Raw genomic sequence first — 24,343 nt, 5'->3', positions numbered from 1 at the left:
AATCTATGCCTCGGTTTGGACAGTACTTGCTTTTTAGGCAAAACAATGAATGATGCAATCTGAAGCTGGTATTGCGTCATACATGATATGAATTGCATCATGTTATTCCTAGAAGTCATGGATGATGCAATCATAACGAAGCTGAACAAATTGCCCTATATCAGCTCTAGAAATCATACAGTGTCGTGCTCTCTTATTTGTCAGTGTTTGATTTTGCAAAGGGACACATTTCTGTTTAGCCAAAGTGAGCAGAGATGCCTCGTACTTGTTTGAACAGTGCAGATAACTTCTGCTATGTTTGTGGTGAAGTGACTTTTGCATCACAAAAGTGCAGTATAACCACTATGGTTAAGAAAGCCTATCACCTTTATTTTGGCTGCAAAATTGGAGATCAGGACAAGAGGTGGGCCCCACACATATGCTGCAACACTTGTGCAACAAATCTCCGCCAGTGGTTGAACAGGAAAAGGAAATCTATGCCTTTTGCAGTGCCAATGATTTGGAGAGAGCCAACAGATCATACCAGCAATTGTTACTTCTGCATGGTGCCTCCAGTTGGGAAAGGTGTGTCAAAGAAGAAAAAGTGGACTGTGAATAGGACTAAACTATGTACATAATAGTTTTTTGCATTTGTTTCATAATAAATTTTATTTATATAACCCTTTTGCTGATTTTTAAAGTGTTACATAAACAGGACAGGTGAAATATTATCATGTAAAGCAACCATAAACACATGAAAAGACCTAGGTTTACAATTTGTGATTAAAACTCTACTATCTACACAATATACATAGACATAAAATGTAAAAACTTAAATATCTTAGAAACAGTAGCCAATCAGTTGTTTTAATTATCATATTTGAATTCAGCACATCAAAATACATAATAAATAGCACATTTTATCTCTGAAGCAGACGACTTCTCAAAAATTGTAGACCAGTGTAATATAGTGATAGGCACTTTAGAATTGTTGATAGATTTACATTTAGATTAAAATGTTTTTAATATTCTTCTGGCCAAGAAATCCAGTGGGCTGTACATCCCTAATAGCTTTATAATCATTTTAGAATGAAAGCTAAAGATTTACTCTATATTTAACAATTTTGAAGAAAAAAGAAATGTTACAATTAATTGATTTCACATAATTTTTAATGTCTACTGTATATATGAGCTTGAACCAGAAACCCTGGATTTGACACCCCCAAGAATTAGACCCAGCTCTAATTTAGTGAAGTTTTAAAATTAAATTGCTTTCTTTTCAGCTGACATCTCCTTATATGTTTAAAATGTAGCTAATGCATTCTATCACATGTGGTAAGTTTAACTTTGTTTCCCCTACAGAATTGTTATAGTCTTCTTGGGACAAGTCCAAAGTTCTTCATAACAATTCTTGAAATTATTCTTCAATGAAATTTGACTTCAAACATTATTCTGCTGATCAGCTCATGTTTTGTTGCTGATACAATCTTAATACAATAGGATTACTTGCGATCATTGCAAATGAAACATGAATAAAAATGTTTGTCAGCTAATATTCTTTCCCCAGTTGTGTTCTCCTAGTACATACAAGACATTCAGAAATGCTATTTACATGGGGAGCATTAAAGATTACCATGAAGTAATAACATGCCTAATTAACTTAGGGGAAAGCTATTACCCATAGAAAAGACTTTGTTAATGTAAAGAGTTATTGTATAGTGACAGATTAACCAAATATTCTCATTTAATTGATATTATATAATCCAATAAAGCAAACTCCTGTACCAGTTGTAAAAGTGACGTTAATAAATGGAGGTAGATTTAGGATAGGATATTTTAGAATTTTAGTCCTCATTTCAAAATTTGAATTAGTATATATTATTTTATTAATTTTATAGCACCTAAAAGTGTTCTCTTTATTTATGTGTATATATAACTACAGTTAGAGGCATTTCTTTTGTAGAACTGCCATAGAAGATGTGACTTTTTGAGTCAAAATGGTGTAAAATCAGGATCTAGATAATCTGTAAAGTGCTCAGATTCCACAGTGATGATCTAGGAAAAATCCTAACCAGATAGATCATGTTTATTTAAAATAAAATAATCTTTCTTTCTTTCTTGACATAAAAACACGGAGCTCGAAAAGAACACACAACTAACTATAATGGAGAAAAGCATCTTTTTAATGGAAAGATAGTTGGTTAAACAGCATATTAATTTGACTATTTTCAGCTGGGAAGCATTTAACAAGCAAAGATGAGATCAAAGGAATTCATTGGGCCTCATGGACCTGTGTGATAGGGCCTGAAGTGAATGGAATTTGGCCAAAATATACCAACATTACAGATGTCAACTGTGTGGATGGAAATTACAGTAGCTCAGTGCTAGTGACTGGAGATGATTTTGGATTTGTAAAATTATTCAAATTTCCTTGCCTAAAGAAAGGTAAGACACAGTTTTCGTCTCAGGAATTAAGTAATTAAACTGCCACGGAATGTATGCCATATTACACTGATATTATACTAATATAATTATTGGGAATTCAATCTCCCCTTGATGCCCATTCAAAACTGCCATTAATATTAATGAGAATGATGTGCATATAGGAGAGAATATGTTCCATTGATTCTAAAATGATCAGTTGAGTGGGTATTGCCTTATGTAACACTTAAGGGCAGGTCTTCACTACGGGGGGGGGGGTCGATTTAAGATACGCAAATTCAGCTATGAGAATAGCGTAGCTGAATTCGACGTATCGGAGCCGACTTACCCTGCTGTGAGGACGGCGGCAAAATTGACCTCCGTGGCTCCCCGTCGACGGCGCTTACTCCCACCTCCACTGGTGGAGTAAGAGCGTCGATTCGGAGATTGATTGTCGCGTCCCGACGAGACGCGATAATTCGATCCCCAAGAGATCGATTTTACCCGCCGATTCAGGCGGGTAGTGTAGACCTAGCCTAATATAAGCAGATGTCAAATAAGACTATTCTAATCTCTTTCCAGAAGAGTGTATTTCTTTTCCCCTGCATATTTTAGACCCTTGCCTTTTAGTAAAATATTCCTATCTCACCATTCTGGAAAAGATCCACTTGTTGCAATTGAGCTATTGTTATTTCATAGCATCTTTATAACTCTGTCCTATAAAAATCATCTCTTTACTAGCATAATATATTCATGTATTGATGAGACAGACTGGGGAGAGGGCTTTTTAAAATGTTTGGATCCTGATTATTGAGAAACCAATCAGCTCTGCAACAGACTTATGTCTGGTCTAGATGACATACCTATATTGGTATATCTATGTCGCTCGGAGTGTGAAAAATCCACATGCCTGAGCAATGTAATTATACCGACCTAACCACCCATGTAAATAGCGCAATGTCAACGGGAGAGTTTCTCCTGCTGACATAGCTACTGCCTCACAGGGACATGGATTAACTATGCCAATGGGAATGGTCTCTCCTGTCAGCTTGGAGTGGCTTCGTTAAAGAGCTACAGCGGTGCAGCTGTGCCAATGCAGTGTTTTAAGTGTAGATGTGCTCTGAACTTTTGGGGAGAAATCTACTTTACTAGCTAGGAAAGGTAACTATTGATAAGTGTAGACTCATGTTTGCATTTTCTGATTTTGTTTAGTATTGTAACTACTTGTTTCCACCACTCTACTTTGTTTCTAGTTAAATCTTAATTCTTACTTAAATAAATGATTTTCTGTTTTATTATAAGTGCTCACAAGTGCTGTGTGGTTTACAGGAACAGTGGTTTAAGGTAAAACTGGCAAGCTACACTACATCTTGGGGTGCAGAGGATCTGGAATTTCTGAGAGTAGCCAGTGTTGGGCTGGATATCACAGGGGAATGAGTCAAAGGGATTCAAAGATTGGGGTGTACTGTTGTTAACCTGCAAGGCAAAGGAAGGGCTGGCATAAGCCCACCTTGAGTGGCTGAAATGGCAGTGGCAGTAGCAGTGTCAGGAAGCTAATACCCAGCTAGCCCAAGAAAGACTCCCTCTCACTGGAGGTAGAGGGTAACAAGGGGATTCTCGGGTTTGGGTACGTTGAGAACAGGCAGTCTTTCCCAAATCCTTTCATCAGGCAGGGAGATAGGCAACTTTTTTTATTTGGGAAGGTCTACAGTTAAAAATAATAGCTGTTGAATATTATTTTCACATTACCTAATTGTTGTAGCAGGGACAGTCCACGGATAACTCAGTTTGTTCTTGTCAGCTTAGCATGTGATGGCCTCAGCTGCTTGAAGTCCCTATCTTTTCCCCCAGGATACCAGCAGGTTCTTGGTAGCTGGGCCTGGGTTGAAGTTCTTTCCTGCAGCAGGTTCTGGCTCCTTTCTTCCCTGGCTGGGAAATAGCTCAGCAAGCAGGGTCACCTCTTCTTGGGAGGTGAGATCTGTGCATCTGGGTGGGTCTCACCATCTGTGCTTCTCCCACTCTTTTTCAGCTAGGCTGACTATTTCCCTCATTTCACAAAATTACTGATTCTCTTTCTGTCTCTGTACATGAGGACTTCTGATTCTCTCTCTCGGAGGAAACCAGAGATAGGTCCAGCCAGCTAACTCTCCTCTGGGGCTGACCCCTAGAGCCTCCTGATTGTCTCTTCACATCTTTCTCTACCCCTGTCAGTATGCTCATTTCACTAAGAAAGTGGAGAGGCTAGACATTATGGAGACTGATTTTTTTGCTGTCCTTTTGTAGCCTGTGACCCAAATCCCATCAGGCCTGGAGGTCAAATGACCTCAAGCTGCCATCTTATTTCTAGTGTTTTCTTTCTCATTGTCTCTGGGTGAGAGAGGAACCAAGGGAATTACATAAGCAAAACAGAAAAGTCATGGTTTTCTATAATAATTAGCAGAGTAGGCTGTTCCCGTTCTTCTTTCTGCCACATTGTAGACTGTTCTACAGAGAACATAGAGACTATATAATACCAAGAGGCCAGCTAAATATTTCAGAGTATTGGGGGGGGGGAGGTTTTGTTTTAGTTTTAGTTTAATTCTGTAATCTTCCACCATTCTTACTAAGTGAGTAGTGATTGAATCATAGAATCATAGAGGATTAGGGTTGGAAGAGACCTCACGAGGTCATCTAGTCCAATCCCCTGTTCAAAGCAGGACCAACACCAATGAAATCATCCCAGCCAAGGCCTTGTCAAGCCAGACCTTAAAAACCTCTAAGGATGGAGATTCCACCACCTCCCTAGGTAACCCATTCCAGTGCTTCACCACCCTCCTAGTGAAATAGTGTTTCCTAATATCCAACCTAGACCTCCCCCACTGCAATTTGAGACCATTGCTTCTTGTTCTGTCATCTGCCACCACTGAGAACAGCCAAGCTCCATCCTCTTTGGAACCCTCCTTAAGGTAGTTGAAGGCTGCTATCAAATCCCCCCTCACTCTTCTCTTCTGCAGACTAAATCACTCCAGTTCCCTCAGCCTCTCCTTGTAAGTCATGTGGCCCAGCCCCCTAATAATTTTTGTTGCCCTCTACTGGACTCTCTCCATTTGTCCACATCCCTTCTGTAGTATGGGGACCAAAACTGGGCACAGTACTCCAGGTGTGGCCTCACCAGTGTCTAATAGAGGGGAATAATCACTTCCCTCGATCTGCTGGCAATGCTCCTACTAATACAGCCCAATATGCCATTTACCTTCTTGGCAATGAGCGCACAGTGCTGACTTATATCCAGCTTCTCATCCACTGTAATCCCCAGGTCCTTTTTTGCAGAACTGCTGCTTAGCCAGTCGATCCCCAGCCTATAGCAGTGCATAGGATTTTTCCGTCCTACGTGCAGGAATCTGCACTTGTCCTTGTTGAACCTCATCAGCAGGAGCGCTGCCAGCTTTTCCGCCACCCTAGGCGGTGGAAGGTCCTGCCCTGAAATTCCGTCCCCCCACAGAGGCAGCGGAAGTTCCCACCGCAGAAATACCGCCGCGGTCGCCGCCCCCCCCAATCGCAGCACCCTAGGCGACCGCCTAGGTCGCCTAATGGGTTGCACTGGCCCTGCTCATCAGATTTCTTTTGGCCCAATTCTCCAATTTGTCTAGGTCACTCTGGACCCTAACCCTACCCTCCAGCTATCTACCTCCACCCCATCTTAGTGTCGTCTGCAAACTTGCTGAGGGTGCAATTAATCCCATCATCCAGATCATTAATAAAGATGTTGAACAAAACTGGCCCCAGGACCGACCCCTGGGGCACTCCGCTTGATACCAGCTGCCAACTAAACATCGAGCCATTGATCACTACCCATTGAGCCCAACAATTTAGCCAGCTTTCTATCCACCTTATAGTCCATTCATCCAATCCATACTTTTTTAACTTTCTGGCAAGAATACTGTGGGAGACTGTATCAAAAGCTTTGCTAAAGCCAAGTTACATCATATCCACTGCATTCCCCATATCCACAGAGCCAGTTATCTCATCATAGAAGGCAATCACGTTGGTCAGGAATGACTTGCCCTTGGTGAATCCATGCTGACTGTCCCTGATCACCTTCCTCTCCACCAACTGCTTCAAAATGGATTCCTTGAGGACCTGCTCCATGATTCTGCCGGGAACTGAAGTGAGGCTGAGCCATCTGTAGTTCCCCGGGTCTATATTTGCCTCTTTCCAATTGTCCGGGACCTCCCCCAATTGCCACGAATTTTCAAAGATAATGGCCAATGGCTCTGCAATCACATCAGCTAGTTCCCTCAGCACCCTTGGATGCATTAGATCTGGACCCATGGACTTGTGCATGTCCAGCTTTTCTAAATAGTCCTTAACCAGTTCTTTCACTACTGACGGCTGCTCACTTCCCTATACTGTGTTGCCCGGTGCAGCAGTCTGGGAGCTGAACTTGTCTGTGAAGACCAAGGCCAAAAAAGCATTGAGTACTTCAGCTTTTTCCACATCATCTGTCACTATGTTGCCTCCCTCATTCAATAAGGGTCCCACACTTTCCCTGACCTTCTTCTTGCTGCTAACATACCTGTAGAAACCTTCTTGTTACCCTTCACATCCCTTGCTAGCTGCAACTCCAGTTGTGCCTTGGCCTTCCTGATTACACCCCTGCATGCTCTAGCAGTATTTTTATACTCCTCCCTAGTCATCTGTCCAAATTTCCACTTCTTGTAAGCTTCCTTTTTGAATTTATGCTCACTGAAGATTTCACTGTTAAACCAAGCTGGTCAACTGCCGTATTTGCTATTCTTTCTGCACTTTCGGATGGTTTGTTCCTGTGCCCTCAATAATGCTTCTTTAAAATACAGCCAGCTGTCCTGGACTCCTTGCCCCCTCATATTAGCTTCCCAGGGGATCCTGCCTATCAGTTCTCTAAGGGAGTCAAAGTCTGCTTTTCTGAAATCCAGGGTCTGTATTTTGCTACTCTTCTTTCTTCCTTTTGTCAGGATCCTGAACTCAAACATCTCATGGTCACTGCTGCCTAGGTTGCCACCCACTTCTACTTCCCCTACCAAATCTTCCCTGTTTGTAAGCAGCAGATCAAGAGAAGCGCGACCCCTAGTTGGTTCCTCCAGCACTTTTACCAGGAAGTTGTTCCCAACACTCTCCAAAAACTTCCTGGATTGTCTGTGCATTGCTGTATTGCTCTCCCAGCAGATATCAGGGTGATTGAAGTCCCCCATTAGAACCAGGGCCTGTGATCTGGAAACTTCAGTTAGTTGTCTGAAGAAAGCCTCATCTAGCTCATCCTTCTGATCCGGTGAGCTATAGCTCATGCCCACCACAACATCACCCTTGTTGCTCTCACCTCTAAACTTAACCCAAAGACTCTCAACAGGCTTTTCTCCAGTTTCAAACTGGAACACTGAGCAATCATACTGCTCTCTTACATACAATGCAACTTCTCCACCTTTCCTCCCATACCTGTCCTTCCTGAACAGTTTATACCCATCCATGACAGTGCTCCAGTCATGTGAACTGCCCCATCAAATTTCTGTTATTCCAATCACATCATAGTTCCTTGATTGTGCCAGGACTTCCAATTCTTCCTGCTTGTTTCTCAGGCTTCTTGCATTCATGTACATGCACCTAAGACAACTAGCCAATTGCCCTATTTTCTCAGTATGAATTAGGAGGCTTCCCGTCTTGTACCCTCCTCCTTGTGTTTCCTCCTGGTATCCCACTCCCGCACTTACCTCTGGGCTTAGGTCACCATTCCCCAGCGAACCTAGTTTAAAGCCCTCCTCACTAGGTTAGCAAGCCTGCCTGTGAAGATGCTCTTCCCTTTCTTCGTTAGGTGGCTCCCATCTCTTCCTAACAATCCTTCTTCCCGGAACAGCATCCCGTGGTTGAAGAATCCAAAGCCCTCTCTCCAACACCATCTCCACAATTTGACGGTCCCTACCTGGGCCTTTTCCTTCAACAGGGAGGATGGACGAGAACATGACTTGCGCCTCAAACTCCTTTATCCTTCTTCCCAGAGCCACATAGTCTGCAGTGATCCGCTCAAGGTCATTCTTGGCAGTATCATTGGTGCCCAGGTGGAGAAGTAGGAAGGGGTAGTGGTCCGAGGTCTTGATCAGTCTGTCTCTGTCACATCCTGGATTCTAGCTCCAGGCAAGCAGCACACTTCTTGAGTCTCCCGGTCTGGTCGGCAGATGGATGACTCCATCCCCCTTAGGAGGGAGTCCCTGACCACCACCACCCATCTCCTCCTCTTGGGCGTGGTGGTCATGGAACCCCCATCCCTAGGACAATGCATCACATGCCTTCTGGCTGATGGGGTCTCCTTCTGATACCTTCCCTCAGAGGGCTCTTCCAAATCCTTCTCCACACTAATACCTGTGCAGAGAGCCTGAAAACAGTTTCGCACCTCCATCTGCATTGAGGGATTTCATAAACTGGCTTTGTCAATATGGGGAGAAACTAACTGAGGAGAGGTATATGACAACAGAGTATCCTCCCAGATCTGTAGTCTCTCATCTTATTGGATCTGGTCCTGTCTAGGGAGATTCTGACACCATCAGTCCATGAGCACTATAAAGGGAGAAGCTGGTCTCCAGTCCGTCTATCAATAGGGGCATTGCAGCACCTACCATATTGCTGGCAACACCATTAGAATTGAACCCTACATTCTCCTCTTCAAGACAATTCAACATTGAGGAGGGACTGACATCATCTCCACAACAGAAGGTGAGCCCAGATAGAGGATTGAGAATCTCCTGGGCTCCCCCATGACCTATGCTATGGGGACTGCCTCAACCCATGTTGGTTTCTTCTCACTGGCCTTACTGGGGATGTGGAACCCATACATGCAGTATTCAGAAATGGTACAGTCCTATCAAGAATCACACCATTCTTTCTTCACCAAGAGACCAATCTGGCCTGCTCCAGGAGCCTGTGGAGGATTCAGCAGTTCTGCTGGTTCTGCCAAGAATATCATCTTCATCTCCTAACAAGGCAGTTGCCCTGGTCTCACCGTCTCTGCTGGATGATCACAAGCAGATCCTGGAGCTGCTAAGGAGTGTTGCTGATATACTCCAGATTCCTCTGAAGGAAGTCCAAGAGACATCCCACAAACTCCTGGTCATTTTACAGAATGCAGTGTGTCATAAGGTGGTGCTCTCCGTCATATCCTATAGTGGCCAAAGTAGGGACATATTCCAGCAACATGCGCAGCTATTCCTCAGAGGGCAGAAAAGAGGTACTTTGTTCCAAGTGAGGGAGCAGAATTTTTATTCACGCATATCTTGCCCTGAATTTCCTGGTTGTTCAGGCTGCTCCAGAAAGGAGTAGGCAACAAGACACCCCTTCAGATAAGGCGGCTAAATGCTTGGCCCTCCTAGGGAAAAAAGTGTTTATATCTTCCAGTCTGCAATTCCGAATAGCCAGTTATCAGGCACTACTTGTGAAGTATGATTTCATCAACTACTGCAAGTTTTTGGAATTCAGAGACAAGTTCCTTCAGGAAGACAAAGTGCAATTCCAAACCCTCCAACCTGCTGCCTGTTAATTTCATTTGGTGACCCCTAGTTCTTGAAGATAAACATCAATAACGTAGAGTTCACAGTTAATGTATCTGATGTGGTTTTCATAAATAAACTACAAAGAACATGATCAGCCCTATCCCAGAGAGAAAAATCAACTTTTCCTGTCCTGGCAAAGCAAAATTTCCTATCTCTGTGTGCACTGATCATTAAGGGAAAGATGAACAATAAGACTTGCATGGCAGAATTGTGGAATTAGCACCAGAAAAATCCTCACTCATCAAGTTGGCAGGCTAGTGGTTGACCTCTTTGTATCTGGAAACAGCAATAAAGTGACCTGTAGCCTCTTCAGGAAAGGTCAAGATGTGATGTGGGGAATGACTTCTCACAAAGTTGGGCAATGTTTCTTCCATATGCCTCCCTGCCTTTTCCACTGCTTTCCAGGACTATACAAAAGATAAATACTTTTTATGCCTTTCTGACTGAAGAGGTCTGGACTCTCAGGCAGGATTAATTTAGCATTGGACCTTTGGATGTCTCTGTCTCACAGAGGAGGTCTGCTATTGCAAAAGTCATTCATCCACAGTATAAAAACCAATCCTTATCCTGGTCCAGACAGGTTCAAAATGGATATTTGTGTGAAGTGATTTTCAAAAGAAGTCAATGAATAGAACTTATTCTACTGGCTGGTTCAAAGTCCATAGTTTAACTAATATGTTAAGTATAGCCTTGACATCGTCCAGGAGGTGTTAATGTGGCCTTAATAGGCAAAGAGGTTAAGCCTTTGTAATATAATGTCTTCAGCATGTTCAAGAAAAGGAAGTTTTGTACAAATCCCAATTTTAAATGCTTCCTTAGGGCACCAACCTTTATTCCAGCCCTCATAAATAAATAGGTCAGATTCTAAATTCCCTCTAAGCTGCGCGGCCAGGTGGCCACCCCGCAGGCTATCAAGTGCTGGGCACTTCAGGTGTCCTTCCCCCCACTGCTGTGCTGCTCCTGCCCTCTGCCTTGGAGCCCATGCCCAGTTGCTACAGGGAGCCTCCTGCTTGCTGTGCAGATCAGGGAAGAGAGGGGACGCTGATATCAGGGTGTCCCCCTGCCCCTGTACCCCATCTCCACAGAGCGGGGGTGGGACATAACAGGGTTCAGGACAGGGCTCAGGATGGAGGGAGCTTGCTGGCAGCTGTTGCTATGTCTGAACAAGCAGGCTTCAGACTCCTGAGTGCCAATCTACTTAAAAGGGCAGCGTACTTAAAGGGGCAGTGTGTGTCTCTCTCTGTCACACATTTGCACTGTTGGCATGCAAAATCCAGATTATTTTATTTTGGGAAATACTGAATTTACTGAGCTACTGTTCTCATTTTTCTTAGGTAGCTCATCAGTAGTTATTTATTAGATTGGTGGTGACAGGGATCCGCTTCATCCAAGTTTTAAGAATAGTTTCTACTCCATTTTCTGGTCAGGCTTTCAGAATTATACAGAGGGGACTGGAGAATGTCTTATAATTCCATCACTACTTTGTTTTGGTAAAGGACTTCTATTGTTGTTATACTCTGTCTGAAATTTCATCCAGATTAGGAAACGATCAATGATCAAGGTCACCTGACCTCGGCCAGCTATATTGAGCTAAAAGTTGTTGATCTTGTGTGTACAGTAGAGTAAAGGTTGGGGTTAGGTAAAATTTGTTAGCTAACCCCAACTTCCTTTCTTAATCTAGACAGACCCTTAGAAGATATGTAAATGGTATCCCCTAAAACCAACTCCAGCACTGCCATGTTGCTGCCTACTTGCTCATATTTCTCTTTTGCAGTCTAATCATTTCACCATTTCAACATTATCATACAGTTGCCTTGAGGAACCAAGAGTTTCAATAGCACTGCTGAACCTTGTGCTTTTTTATAATTGTACCACATTATGCTGTTACTTTGCTGACAATTTGGCTTTTTATTGTATTTTATTTCAGCATGAAATTTTTAAAAATAACCTTCTATCTTTTGGGCCATATAATGAAACAGTTAGGATGGTGGAAGCTTGATTTGAAATGTTGGAAATTTGCAAGAGATTACAAGCCACAAGGCAGATTTTTAATGTATGGTCCCATTAAAAAAAAAATTTATATGTACTGTCCTGTCACTTTTTTTTAAAATTAACTATATAATTTGTTCATTCAGTGGCTATTTTCACTTTTAACAATTTTATTTTTATATATTTTAGGAGCTAAATTTAGAAAATATGCTGGCCACTCAGCACATGTAACTAATGTACATTGGTCACATGATTTTCAGTGGGTGTTAAGTACAGGAGGTGCTGATCACTCTGTTTTTCAGTGGAGATTTATTCCAGAAAGTGTAACAAATGGAATAACTGAAACAGCATCCCAAGGTAAAAATTACCATTTCTGAAAATTTGTTTATGATATTTACTTTGTTATTTTTATTTCATAAAAATCAAAGAAATATGTAGCACTGATGCAGAAGGTTGTGTTGAATGAAGAGAAAAATATTATTTTTCATATTAATCTCTGGAATGCCACACATCCAGCATGCACAGGGCCTTTTGCTTTCCTGTAGATTAATTAGAGTTAATAGACTAGTGTATGGACCAGGCAAAGTCCACTTAAATAATCCTTTTGCAGGATTCAGAGAATATATCTGGGAAGAAAGCAGGGATATTTTCAACACACATCAAATATAAGAAACTTATAAGAGAGAGAGATGTACTAGATCAGAGTCAGTTTTCAAAATTGGACACCTGAATTGTGTACACAGATCCTAATTGTGCATGAAAAAGGCACTTAGCTGTGTAAATGCCATTTTGTGTGTCTATGTGCAAATATGCATACGAATATGTGAGATTTGTGTGTACAATTTAAATGGTCATATTTGAAAATTGTACCTGTAATGTGCATTGTGCCTGTAATATTCAACAGAAGCATATACATTACATAATGTCAACTGCTAAATATTGGATTTCCCTGCAGGAAATCTTTCACATTGTCTCAGGCCCTGCAGAAATTAACTGATTTTTTCCATGTGATATAACACATTATTTCAAGCACGTAGAGGGATCACACATCATGCAATATTTCAGGATGACCATATAATTTTTGCATGTCATCACTATAAAAGGTAGTAAGCTATAGTCCCAGTTGCATGAATTGCAGTAATCATTATTAGGGCTGTCAAGTGATTAAAAAAATTAATCGTGATTAATCGTGCGATTAAAAAAATGAATAGTGATTAATCGCACTGTTAAACAATAATAGAAGACCATTTATTTAAATATTTTTGGATGTTTTCTACATTTTCAAATATATTGATTTCAATTAGAACATGTAATATATGGCAGAATGCGGGTAAAACAGAGCCGGGGACATACAATTCTCCCCCAAGGAGTTCAGTCACAAATTTAATTAACACATTATTTTTTAACGAGTGTCATCAGCGTGGAAGCATGTCCTCTGGAATGGTGGCCAAAGCATGAAGGGGCATACGAATGTTTAACATATCTGGCACGTAAGTACCTTGCAATGCCGGCTACAAAAGTGCCATGCAAATGCCTGTTCCCACTTTCTGGTGACACTGTAAATAAGAAGTGGGCAGCATTATCGTCTGTAATTGTAAACATACTTGTTAGTTTTAGCGATTGGCTGAACAAGAAGTAGGACTGAGTGGACCTGTAGGCTCTGAAGCTTTAAATTGTTTTGTTTTTGAGTGCAGTTATGTAGCAAAAAAATCGACATTTGTAAGTTGCACTTTCATGACATGAATTGCACTACAGTACTTGTATAAGGTGAATTGAAAAATACTGTTTCTTTTGTTTATAATTTTTACAGTGCAAATATTTGTAATCAAAAATAATATACACTTTGATTTCAATTACAAGATAGAATACAATATATATGAAAATGTAGAAAAACATCCAAAATATTTAATATATTTCAATTGGTATTCTATTGTTTAACAGTGCGATTAAAACTGTGATTAATCACGATTAATTTTTTTAATCATGATTAATTTTTTTTTAGTTAATCGCGTGAGTTAACTGTGATTAATCGACAGCCCTAATCGTTATTCAGGTTTTTACAATAGAGACCTTGGCATTGAAGTGTGAGAATTATCTGTATTTACCTTTGTGATACAAAACCAGAAATGTTCACCAAGTCCATAGAATGTTTGCAAACACTTTAAAGCTTCTAAAGGTTTTGCATTAATTCCTGGTAGTCTAAAAATTTGTGAAAATGTGACATAATATTCTATTCTGACTAGATAATAACTGTTACATGTGGATTAATTTTTATGCAGAGGGTGGTATTGATTCATACAGTGAAGAATCAGATTCTGATTTATCTGATGTGCCAGAGCTAGATTCAGATATTGAGCAGGAAGCTCAAATCAACTATGATCGCCAAGTGAGTAAAAATGAATTTACAGATGTAAACTCAGCTGCCTAATAATCCACTATACCTTTTCAGTAAAGCCAGTTAAAATAAAGTTGCAGCAAATTCATCAGTCTACTTTGAGAAAAAATATTTTGGCAATATTTAGGCTGGCTATGCAACCAATATACAAAATAAAAATACTGTAGTGTGTACTTTAGCTACAGATGAGTATTTGAAAAGAGTTTAAGAAAAAGCCATATACTAGTATGGTAGATATGCCCTTTTATTATCATGCCCACCAGCTTCAATGAGGTTTCACCCAACCTGTATTATAATATATCACACATAAAAACTACTTAAAAAAGAACACTATTAAAGTTTCAAAATCAAGAACTCAGAAGTATGGAAATGACAGAATTAAGGATGCTATGCAACCTTCATTTTTTCTCCTTGTGTGTATGCATTATGATAGATTTTAATTATATGCTCACATACTATTTTTTCCACAGAACCAATGCATCATTCAGCTTACAGGATGGACCTGCTCTTGGGATGAATTAGGGTGGTATAATAAAGGAGGCTGTTGTCTGTAGGACCTTGCCTCATTTGCTGCAGAAATTGGAAGGTGTATGTTGAATGAGGTAGGGGATTAGCAGAAGAAAAAGAAAGTTCTGATGGTCAAGGCAGTTAAATGCTGTTGTCCTGGAGAACTGGATTTTATCCCTGACTTTGCCACAGAATTCTATGTGATGCCGAGCAAGTCATTTAAATCAGGCTTTTTAGAAGTAGTCATTAATTGTGTGTTCCTCATTTTCTGGGAGTTTGACTTGATACCCTGAGGTCTGATTTGCAGAAGTACTGAGAACTCACAGCTGCAACTGAAGTCAATGATGAGCTCCGCTTTGAATTTAAAAAATGCTAACTAATAATGGTAGTTATTCTGAAAAATCACATCCTTCCTGTCTCACGTTGGTCATCCAAATTAGTGGATACTTTGAACTTACTCTCTGTGCCTCAGCTCCCTACAGTAAAATGGGATAATGCCACTTCCTCATCTCACAGAGGTGTTGTGAACATAAATTAATGAATGTTTGTGAAGCATTCAGATACTATTGAGACAAGCACCATAGAAAGGCACATGAGGAAATTAATAATTCTGTGTTCAGAGCTAAGTAAATGAGGCCTAGGGTCACACACTGAACAAAACAAAATATTGGATAGCTGCTTATTAAGTGAGTAATGTCCATCCTGTGCCCTAACTGAGGCAGGGGTCCTTTGGAAAAAATAGTGTATCATCGTGTAATTAAAGACTGTATCATAATGTCACTAGGGGCCAAATTAAGGTTCTACACATTGGGGAAGCACTGACTCTGAAAAAGATTTGGGGTCAGTGGTGGATATGCAGCTGAACATGACCTCCCAATGTAATGCTGTGGCCAAAAAAGCTAACCCTGGGATGCATTAACAGGGAAATCTCAGGTAGGAGTAGGGAGGTTATTTTACCGTAGTAGTTGGACTGGTGTGACCGCTGCAGGAATACTGAGTCCAGTTCTGGTGCCCACAATTCAAGAAGGATGTTGATAAATTGGAGAGGGTTCAGAGAAGAGCCACAAATACGATTAAAGGATTAGAAAACATGTCTTATAAGTGATAGATGCAAAGAGATCAATCTATTTAATTTAACAAAGAGACGGTAAGGGGTGATTTGATCATCAGGGGACAAATATTTAATAATGGGCTGTTCAGTCTAGCAGAGAAAGGTATGACACAATCCAATGGCTGGAAGTTAAAGCTAGACAAATTTAGACTGGAAATAAGATGTAAATTTTTGACAGTGAGAGTAAATAACCATTGGAACAATTTACCAATAGTCATGGTGGTGTCTCCATCACTGACAATGTTTGAATCAGGATTGGACATTTTTCTAACAAATATATTATAGGAATTATTTTGGGTAAATTCAATGGTCTGTGTAATACAGGAGGTCAGACTAGATGATCACAATGGTCCCTTCGAGCCTTGAAAGCTATGAATCTATGAACATCAATTCTGGCAATTCCTAACTTTTGAGAGCTTGAGTTTACAACCTTAAAAATGGTCTTTCAATATAGTTTTTTGTGTGTAATTGTCTAGGTTTTTAAAAAGCAAACTGAAGGAACAGAAATTCCATCATGTGGCATCATATGGGTCACATGGGTCATCAGCAGGATTGGAACCTTTAGATCCACTGTACTGACCTCTGAACTAGTGGAGTAACTGATAGCAACAGTAGGTTACTGTCCTCTATGTCAATCAGCACTAGAGGGTGATTAAACACACATCTTGCCTGTGGGTTTCACAGGTGTTTGCTAACAGCAGAGGAATGGTGAGACTCAGTAATCTTGGGTTCTATTCGAGGGGAGTGTGCTCTAGTGGGCACAAACTCTTCTGCCCATTCCTCTCCAGCTTTACCCGCTCTGTCCTATCCTTTCCAACATGTCTCTGTACCAGTTGTCTCTTTTCCACTCTTAAGGCTTCTCATCTCAGTCCCATTCTTTTCACCTACCCAGTCTCCTCTTCCGGGCTTAGTCTCCTAGCCCCCTCATACTCCCAGTCTCCTTGCCAAACCCAGTTCCCCACTCCTGGCTCCTTGTCCACTTTGTCTGTCCCATTCCTCCCTGCCCACCCCCCAACACTGACTCCCTGTCTCCCTCCCTGGGATCCTCATTCAATTTTAGTCCTCCCCTCTTACTCCTCACCCTGCTGTTTGCCCCAGTCTCCTCACTATGTGGCTCCTTGTCCCAGTCTTTTTGCCTGTTCAGACCTAGTTCTCCCATCATCACCCTCCAGCTCCACCTTTAGCTCTAGCTGCTAAAACTGAAAAAGTCTCTATTGAGCATGTGTGAACAGTGATTTTTCAAAGACTTATAGCTTGGCCAAATATTGGCAGATTTTCAGATACATGGTAAAGGGCACATCCCTGAAACAAATGCCAGATTTCAAATCCTTGCTCCAAATCATGGTTGGTAAAGATATTTAAAGAAAAAGTTGCCAGAATTACTTTATTATAAGTAAAAGAGTGCATTTTCCACAAGCCTCATTAGTGGAAACAACTGAACAGTTCTGGCTGAGATTAGAGATAGGCTAGAATTTTTAAAAGTGCCTAGTCCCATTTACAGAAGTGACTTATCATCTTACTTTTCACTTCTGAAAATGGAACTTAGGCTCCTAAATTACTTTGGCACTTTTGAAAATGTTATCTATAATATTTTATGTTTCATTGTTAGTGTAATGGGCTGGCTTGCCCCATGCACTGGACAGCCTGGGGCTAAACCAAACTGATTACAAAATGAGCCCCACCTGAGGGGAATCAGGCAATTCCCCATATCAAGCAGAAAGTGGCTGCAGTAAAGAAGGAGAACTGGGCTTAAGTGGTGATAAAGCTTGGCTGGGGAAGGAGATGGCGGAAGAGCCAGAGGAAGAAGGAAAGCTCTCTAGGCAGGGAGGTCTGGGAGAGACCCTGACTAAAGCAGGGAGGAGACAGAGAGACCCAGAGGGGAACTGAAAAGGCTGGATAGGAAGCAGCCCAGACAGAACTGCAGCACAGGTAAAGGAGCAGACCTAGTTATTCAATACAGCTGAGTTACTACAGATAATTCTTTCCTGGGTGTCTGGCTGGTGAGTCTTGCCCACATGCTCAGTTTAGCTGATCACCATATTTGGGGTTGGGAAGGAATTTTCCTCCAGGGCAGATTGGCAGAAGCCCTAGGGGTTTTTCACCTTCTTCTGCAGCAGGGGGCACGGGTCACTTGCTGGAAGATTCTCTGCACCTTGAAGTCTTTAAACCACAAGTTGAGGACTTCAATAGCTCAGACATAGGTCAGGGGTTTGTGGGTGAGATTTTGTGCAGGAGGTCAGACTAGAAGATCATAATGGTCCCTTCTAACCTTAAAGTGTATGAGTACATGGCCTTAAGTCAAAACCCAGAGGGTGGAACTGGGTTCACCTATGAACCCTTCGCAAGGATTATTGAGCCCAGGATGGGGGGGGCTACAGAGTATGCCCTGAAGATAGGCAGATGATTAGCCCCAGACATTTTGGGACTTTTCGTTTGTACAGTTGTGACTCTGAAAGGGGTGGACTTAAGATGGTGACCCAGCCGAAGGGCCAAGTTACTGGAAGAGAAGCCACCACAGTGCCAGAGCAACCGTTGGCAGGACAGTGCTAGAGTAGTGAGAGAATTGCTATGCCATACCTGGCTAGGAGGGGGGCCCTAATAGTGAGTGGACTTATTTACAGGTTGCATCCTTTAAAAGTTTTTGAAGATGGTGTTTGAAACCAGATTAAAAGAGTGTGTGAACAGTACAGTGTATGCTAGTAACAGGCAAAATGTCTAGAGGTTGTGTTTGTATAGGCATCCAAAATTTCAGATGGTTATCTAAACCTCTGTGTGGTAACATTTCCAGATCAGACATTCTTATGAAGTTTTCAGCACCCCTGGGTTGCAATTAGGTCAGAATTAGTGTGGAAATAACTTTTGTTGAAAGAGATTTTGGTACCTCCACTGCCAGATAAAACCAAGAAATGAAGAGATGTACAAAAAAAAATAATTTAAAGCTATATTTCAGCCTCATTGTGGATTTAATTGATGTCACAACCTCTGAGTGGCTTCAAACAGCTCTAGCAGTTCCACAATGTGTCAGCATCTCTAACTGATTTATATGTATAATATTTTGTATTTCTGGTATATATATTAAGACTGTAATTCCATCTCAGGATTCTGGTGACATTTGCAAATCACTTAAGTAGCGTGCTTATTGTGTATGTCGCCAGAATTCTTGATGGAATTATTTCATTATGTACAGGTTTGAGTACATGTATTAATTTGGAAAAAGAAATTTAGAGAATTGGTATTAAAAATCCTGTTCACAAAGTAGTATGTGATACATGAAACTTCTTGAATAGCAATGACCTTTTTCTGATATTCCATTAATATCATATACCACAAGTGGGGATCCTCTTCCTCTCTTTAGGGCAGGGATCATGACTTCTTCTATATCTTGTACATTGTTGAGCACACTGACATATAACTAATATTTTTCATTATTATTATTTAAGGAATTGGTCAGTGTGTATTTATATTCAATACACTTGAGATGTATAATTAAGTCTAACTTCTTCTTTAGGTTTACAAAGAAGATCTACCTCAGCTGAAACAACAAAGTAAAGAGAAAAACCATTCAGTGCCCTTCCTTAAAAGAGAGAGAGCTCCTGGTGACAGCTTAAAACTGCAGTTTGTACATGGGTATTGTAACTACTAAGTAAAGATTCTTGGACTTCTCTTTTGTAAGCCACAAGTTTCATTGAATAGCACAGTGCTTAAATAAATACTCTTAAACACATCTTGATTAATTTGAGGTAAAGTATTTGATGTAACATTTTCCACTGCTTACCCACAGGTAAATTACTGTGCTTACTAGTATTGTGGTAAAAATGGGAATATCACCTATACATTTCTCTCTCTTTCAATTGTGATTGTTAGGAAGGAGGATATAAAGATGTACCAATGTACCTAAGTAATGACCAAGCATTACCTTTTTTTTTAAGATCACCTTTTCAACTCACAGTTGATTTTCCCTGGTATTTCCTGGAGCTGTCATTAGGTCCATAGGCTATGGTTGTTGTAATTAGTAGAAATGTGTGATACATTTGCAGCACAGAAGCATGCAAAACTTTCCTTGCCATAATTTTGTATGAACTTGAGCTAATTTATGATGTCTCATCTAGACCATAGGAACTCTGTTTTTTAGAATCATAGAATATCAGGGTTGGATGGGACCTCAGGAGGTAATCTAGTCCAACCTCCTGCTCAAAGCAGAACCAATCATGATTTTCTCATAACTTTGATGCAAAATCAGGTGAACCCCTGACAGTTTTGGATGAGTTTTTGGTTCAGTTAATCCCCAAAATCAAAATGAAACTTGAGAGGTAACTCTTTGAATGCAGGAAAAAAATGTATACTTAACTAGTGCAAAGAAAACCATGGAGTTTTACACAGCTCTAGTTGTTAACAATTATGAATGTAATATAAGACATTTAAATGGTTGTAGTCAGCCTGTATATTATCATATTTTGGGTCTAGCTCAGGTAAGTCATTTGCAGTTAGATTGTTTTCCCCCAAAGTACATGGATATTTTTGGTGGCATATTCAACTTCCTTTGCTTTATATTTATTTCAGTTACCGAGGCTACGACTGTCGAAATAATTTGTTCTACACACAAACTGGAGAGGTAGTTTACCATATCGCTGCTGTTGCCATTGTATACAGTAGGCAACAACACACCCAAAGACTATATCTTGGTCATGATGATGACATCCTCAGCCTAACCATCCATCCAATGAAAGATTATGTTGCTACTGGACAGGTGTGTATCTAGGAGTGTTGGTCATGACAAAACAAATTAAGGGATTCTCTATCACAAACTATATTTGAGAAATGCAAAACAGTTTGTGTACCTTTGTCATAAAGAGAGGCATTTTCCTGCTTTGAAAATCACAGATTAAATGTTTTGCCACCCATGTCATTGCCTAACTGCTAGGGAAAGCAGTAGTGGAAACAATGATTGTGACACTGTTACAGTATTCCTAAAAAACAGAAATTAAAGTCTCCTATTGTGGCATTTGGAAAGTATTCACTGAACCTTTGTTCCTCATCTGTAAAATGTAGAAAATAATACATTTTTCCCTACCTCCCATGAGTCTTCTTATGTTTAGTTAGGTTTTTATTATTTTACTATATTTGCATAACAGTAGCACCTAAAGGTCCCAAGTAGGCACCATACTGACAAAATAAGACTGTCCTGACGCAAAAAGCTTTAATTCTTAATGCTAAGATACAACAGGATGGCAAGACATATAGACAGGGGCCAGGGAGGATGAGCTAATGATAGTAACAGAATATTTGTGTAAAGATTAGCAATGTTCACAATCTTTAGGTATAATAAGATGAAGAAGAGCAGTAACATTAGTTTCCTGATTGTTAGGGCTGCAGATTTGTCATTGCATTTTTTTAAACAAAAATCAGGAAGCAGTTATGGCAGATATAGTAAAAGTAATGGGTTACCAAATTTACCTTGACTTCTGCCTGCCTTTTGATTTAAAAAAAAAAAATCTCCTCCTCCTTACCCTGTGGAGGAGACATGGACCATCCACAGCAGCCCCTTCAACCTCAGGACTGCAACCCTAATCCTGACTTGGTATGGAAGGGAGGGCTCCCCCACGAGGTGGAGGATGCTCTGAAAAATGAGAGCCTGCCCACACTCCTCCTGCAGCAGCAGGTCCTGTGGGCCTGAGCCTGGCACCCTGCTCTGGGCATTGTGACTTGGCATGTTTGCTCTGATTTGCCCAGTACCCCCTTCCCCCTCCCCCCCCCCCACACATTATGACAGAGGTTGAGTGGGCCAAACCTGAGTAGCACTGCAACCTGGTGTACTAGGTCATAATGCCCAGAGCAGGGAGCTGGGCCCAGCCCTGTAGGGTCAGTGCTGCTGCTGCTGTGAGTGAGTGACTGACAGAAAAAGTCATGGGCAAATGGGAAAATCACACTAAAGGTGACTTTTTTTTTTTTTTTTTTTCACCCACCATGACAAACCTGTAGCCCTACTTTTTCCCTATCCATTCTCATCAGGCAGGGATTTGTACTCATGGCAGGGGTGAGTGAGGGATTTGAAGGAAGATTAAATAGAACTATATGAATTATAAAAGTGAGTTTTACCTATGCATAAAGAGTGGTGATGGGGGGGGGGAGGGAGCTCAAAGGTGTTTAGGGAGAAGCTGACTGGTGGGCAGTAAAGACTGGGAATGTTGGAGAACCAAAAGCAGGGATCATCATGATATAAATTACTAGGTCAACTATGTAGTGTGGGACCAAATCATGAAAAGGCTTATAGATAGAGACAAGAAGCATATGTTGGATGTGCAGATAAGTGAAAGCATTTGGAGAAACTCAAAGAGAAGACTGATGTGCTCAGAACCAGGAAGATAACCCTAGAAGCAGTATTTTGAATGGACATGAGGAGAACAAAGGTGCAGCAGTTAAGGCCAGGGAGGAGGAAGTTGCTGCAGTTAAGGTGCAAAATAAGGGCCTAGATGAGAATTTGATGGTGGAGAGAGAGAAAAGGTCAAATTTCAGAAACATTCTTAACCACAAATTTAGACTCAGCCTAGATGAAGAAGGGCTGAATTAGAGATTGTGCCCAGAGGGGAAAAGAGAGAGAAAGGAGAGGCTTTGGGACAATTTATAAGACCTCTGATTTGGGAATGTTGCATTTAAATTGATGGCTGCACATCCACAAAGAGATGTCAGAAGGACAGGCTGAGATTTAAGTTTGTGCAGATGAAGGCAAGTCTGGAGTGGATATGAAGTCAACGTTTTGTTTATGGATAAGATCATCCTGAGACAGAGTGCACAGGAAGAAGAGTGTAAAGGTTGGAGCTTTCTTGAATCCCCAACATTAGTTACAGGGCATATGAGGAGGACCCACCAAACAAAACACTGAAGAAATGATTAAAGAGGTAGGAAGAGAACTAGGGCAGAGTAGTTTCAAAAGCTGAGGGAAGGTGAAATTTTAAGACCATGGCCAGCAGCATCAAAGTTAGCCAGTAGGAAGCCATGTTATTTGGATGCAAAGTGCTCAATAGACCCTTTGTTAAGTGTGGCATGTAAAGCTGGAAGTCAGACTGAAGAGGATCTAGGCTGGAATGGGAGGAAAGGAACTTCACACAGTGGTTCTAGAAGGTGCATTCAAGGAATTTGGAAATCATAGAATATCAGGGTTGGAAGGGACCTCAGGAGGTCATCTAGTCCAACCCCCTGCTCAAAGCAGGACCCATCCCCAGACAGATTTTTGCCCCAGATCCCTAAATGGCCCCCTTAAGGATTGAACTCACAACCCTGGGTTTAAGCAGGCCAATGCTCAGACCACTGAGCTATTCCTCCCCCACAGGCGAAGAGAGATTGGGTGATAATTTGAAAGGAAGCTACCATGAGTGAGGCGGTTTTTGTTTGTTTTTTACGATGGGGGAGACCAAAGCATGCTCATACAGGGAGGGGAAGGAAGAAATAGAGTAAGGGGTGAGGGAGGTCAGGAGACTGGAAGGAGCTGGAGGAGGAGGGAAGCAGGAGAGTATACAGTGGAAAAGGAGAGATGAGAAGGAGGAGGTTATACCAGATTGTTTTCAATATTTCCTTTGAAGACTGGGCAGAGATTGGGGGAAGGGACAGAAAGGGGGAGCTTAAGTAAAGATTCAAAGGTGGTTAAAAAAATACAGCTGGGGTTGTGGGTGTGGGATTGAGTGAAGGTGGAGAAGTAGAGCTGTGTGGCTGAAAGGATGGCAAAACAGAAAAATGAATTAGTGGAAGAATGTGTATGGTTGTGGGATATCCACCATAGGAGAAGGCAAGGAAGAGGGCACTGAGAATGAAAGAGAAATTCTCAATGTTGATGGATAGGAAATCACAGAAGGATGGGGTTTTGGGGCAAGGCTGAGGGGGCAGGTAGGTGGTAGTAAGGGAGATGTGGTGGTGACCAGGAATGTGGAAGTCCAAGATGGAGAAATTGGAGAGAGAGCAGTTCTTGGTGAAGATAAGATCTAATGAGTGCAAAGGTTAATGCTTCTAAAGTGTTCTGAAGATGCAAAATTGCTAAATGTTGTTGTTGTTATAGTAGTTTATGAACAGCTATTAAGATTAGCATTCTAATTTAGATTGCAGCAAAGAGTCCTGTGGCACCTTATAGACTAACAGACGTATTGGAGCATGAGCTTTCGTGGGTGAATATTCATGCATATTCACCCACGAAAGCTCATGCTCCAATACGTCTGTTAGTCTACAAGGTGCCACAGGACTCTTTGCTACTAAAACTTGTTATTCAAATGCTGTTAGTCACTACCATGTATTGTGCAAGGCCTAATATGGGCTACAGTGGTTAGACAGGTAACACGATCACCTCTTTGTTTCTCTGAAAAAGATAGGCATGGACTCAATCAGTGTAAAAGAAAGGCACTG

The 24,343-nt window shown here is 41.1% G+C and overlaps 1 protein-coding gene across 1 annotated transcript in view; it reads left to right on the top strand.

The window, feature by feature from the left end:
- The window catches only part of EML6 (EMAP like 6), a 352,965-nt gene that overhangs the window by 198,975 nt on the left and 129,647 nt on the right, over positions 1 to 24,343 (top strand). Inside the window, exons 10-14 of the mRNA XM_034764322.1 lie at positions 2,212 to 2,424; positions 12,132 to 12,299; positions 14,222 to 14,328; positions 19,464 to 19,582; positions 20,516 to 20,704. Of these exons, the coding sequence (XP_034620213.1) occupies positions 2,212 to 2,424; positions 12,132 to 12,299; positions 14,222 to 14,328; positions 19,464 to 19,582; positions 20,516 to 20,704 (796 nt within the window). The remainder of the gene's footprint in view (positions 1 to 2,211; positions 2,425 to 12,131; positions 12,300 to 14,221; positions 14,329 to 19,463; positions 19,583 to 20,515; positions 20,705 to 24,343) is intronic.

This window comes from Trachemys scripta, chromosome 3 (assembly GCF_013100865.1).
Source record: "Trachemys scripta elegans isolate TJP31775 chromosome 3, CAS_Tse_1.0, whole genome shotgun sequence".
NCBI lineage: Eukaryota > Metazoa > Chordata > Testudines > Emydidae > Trachemys > Trachemys scripta.
This window is presented reverse-complemented; position numbering and strand designations above follow the sequence as displayed.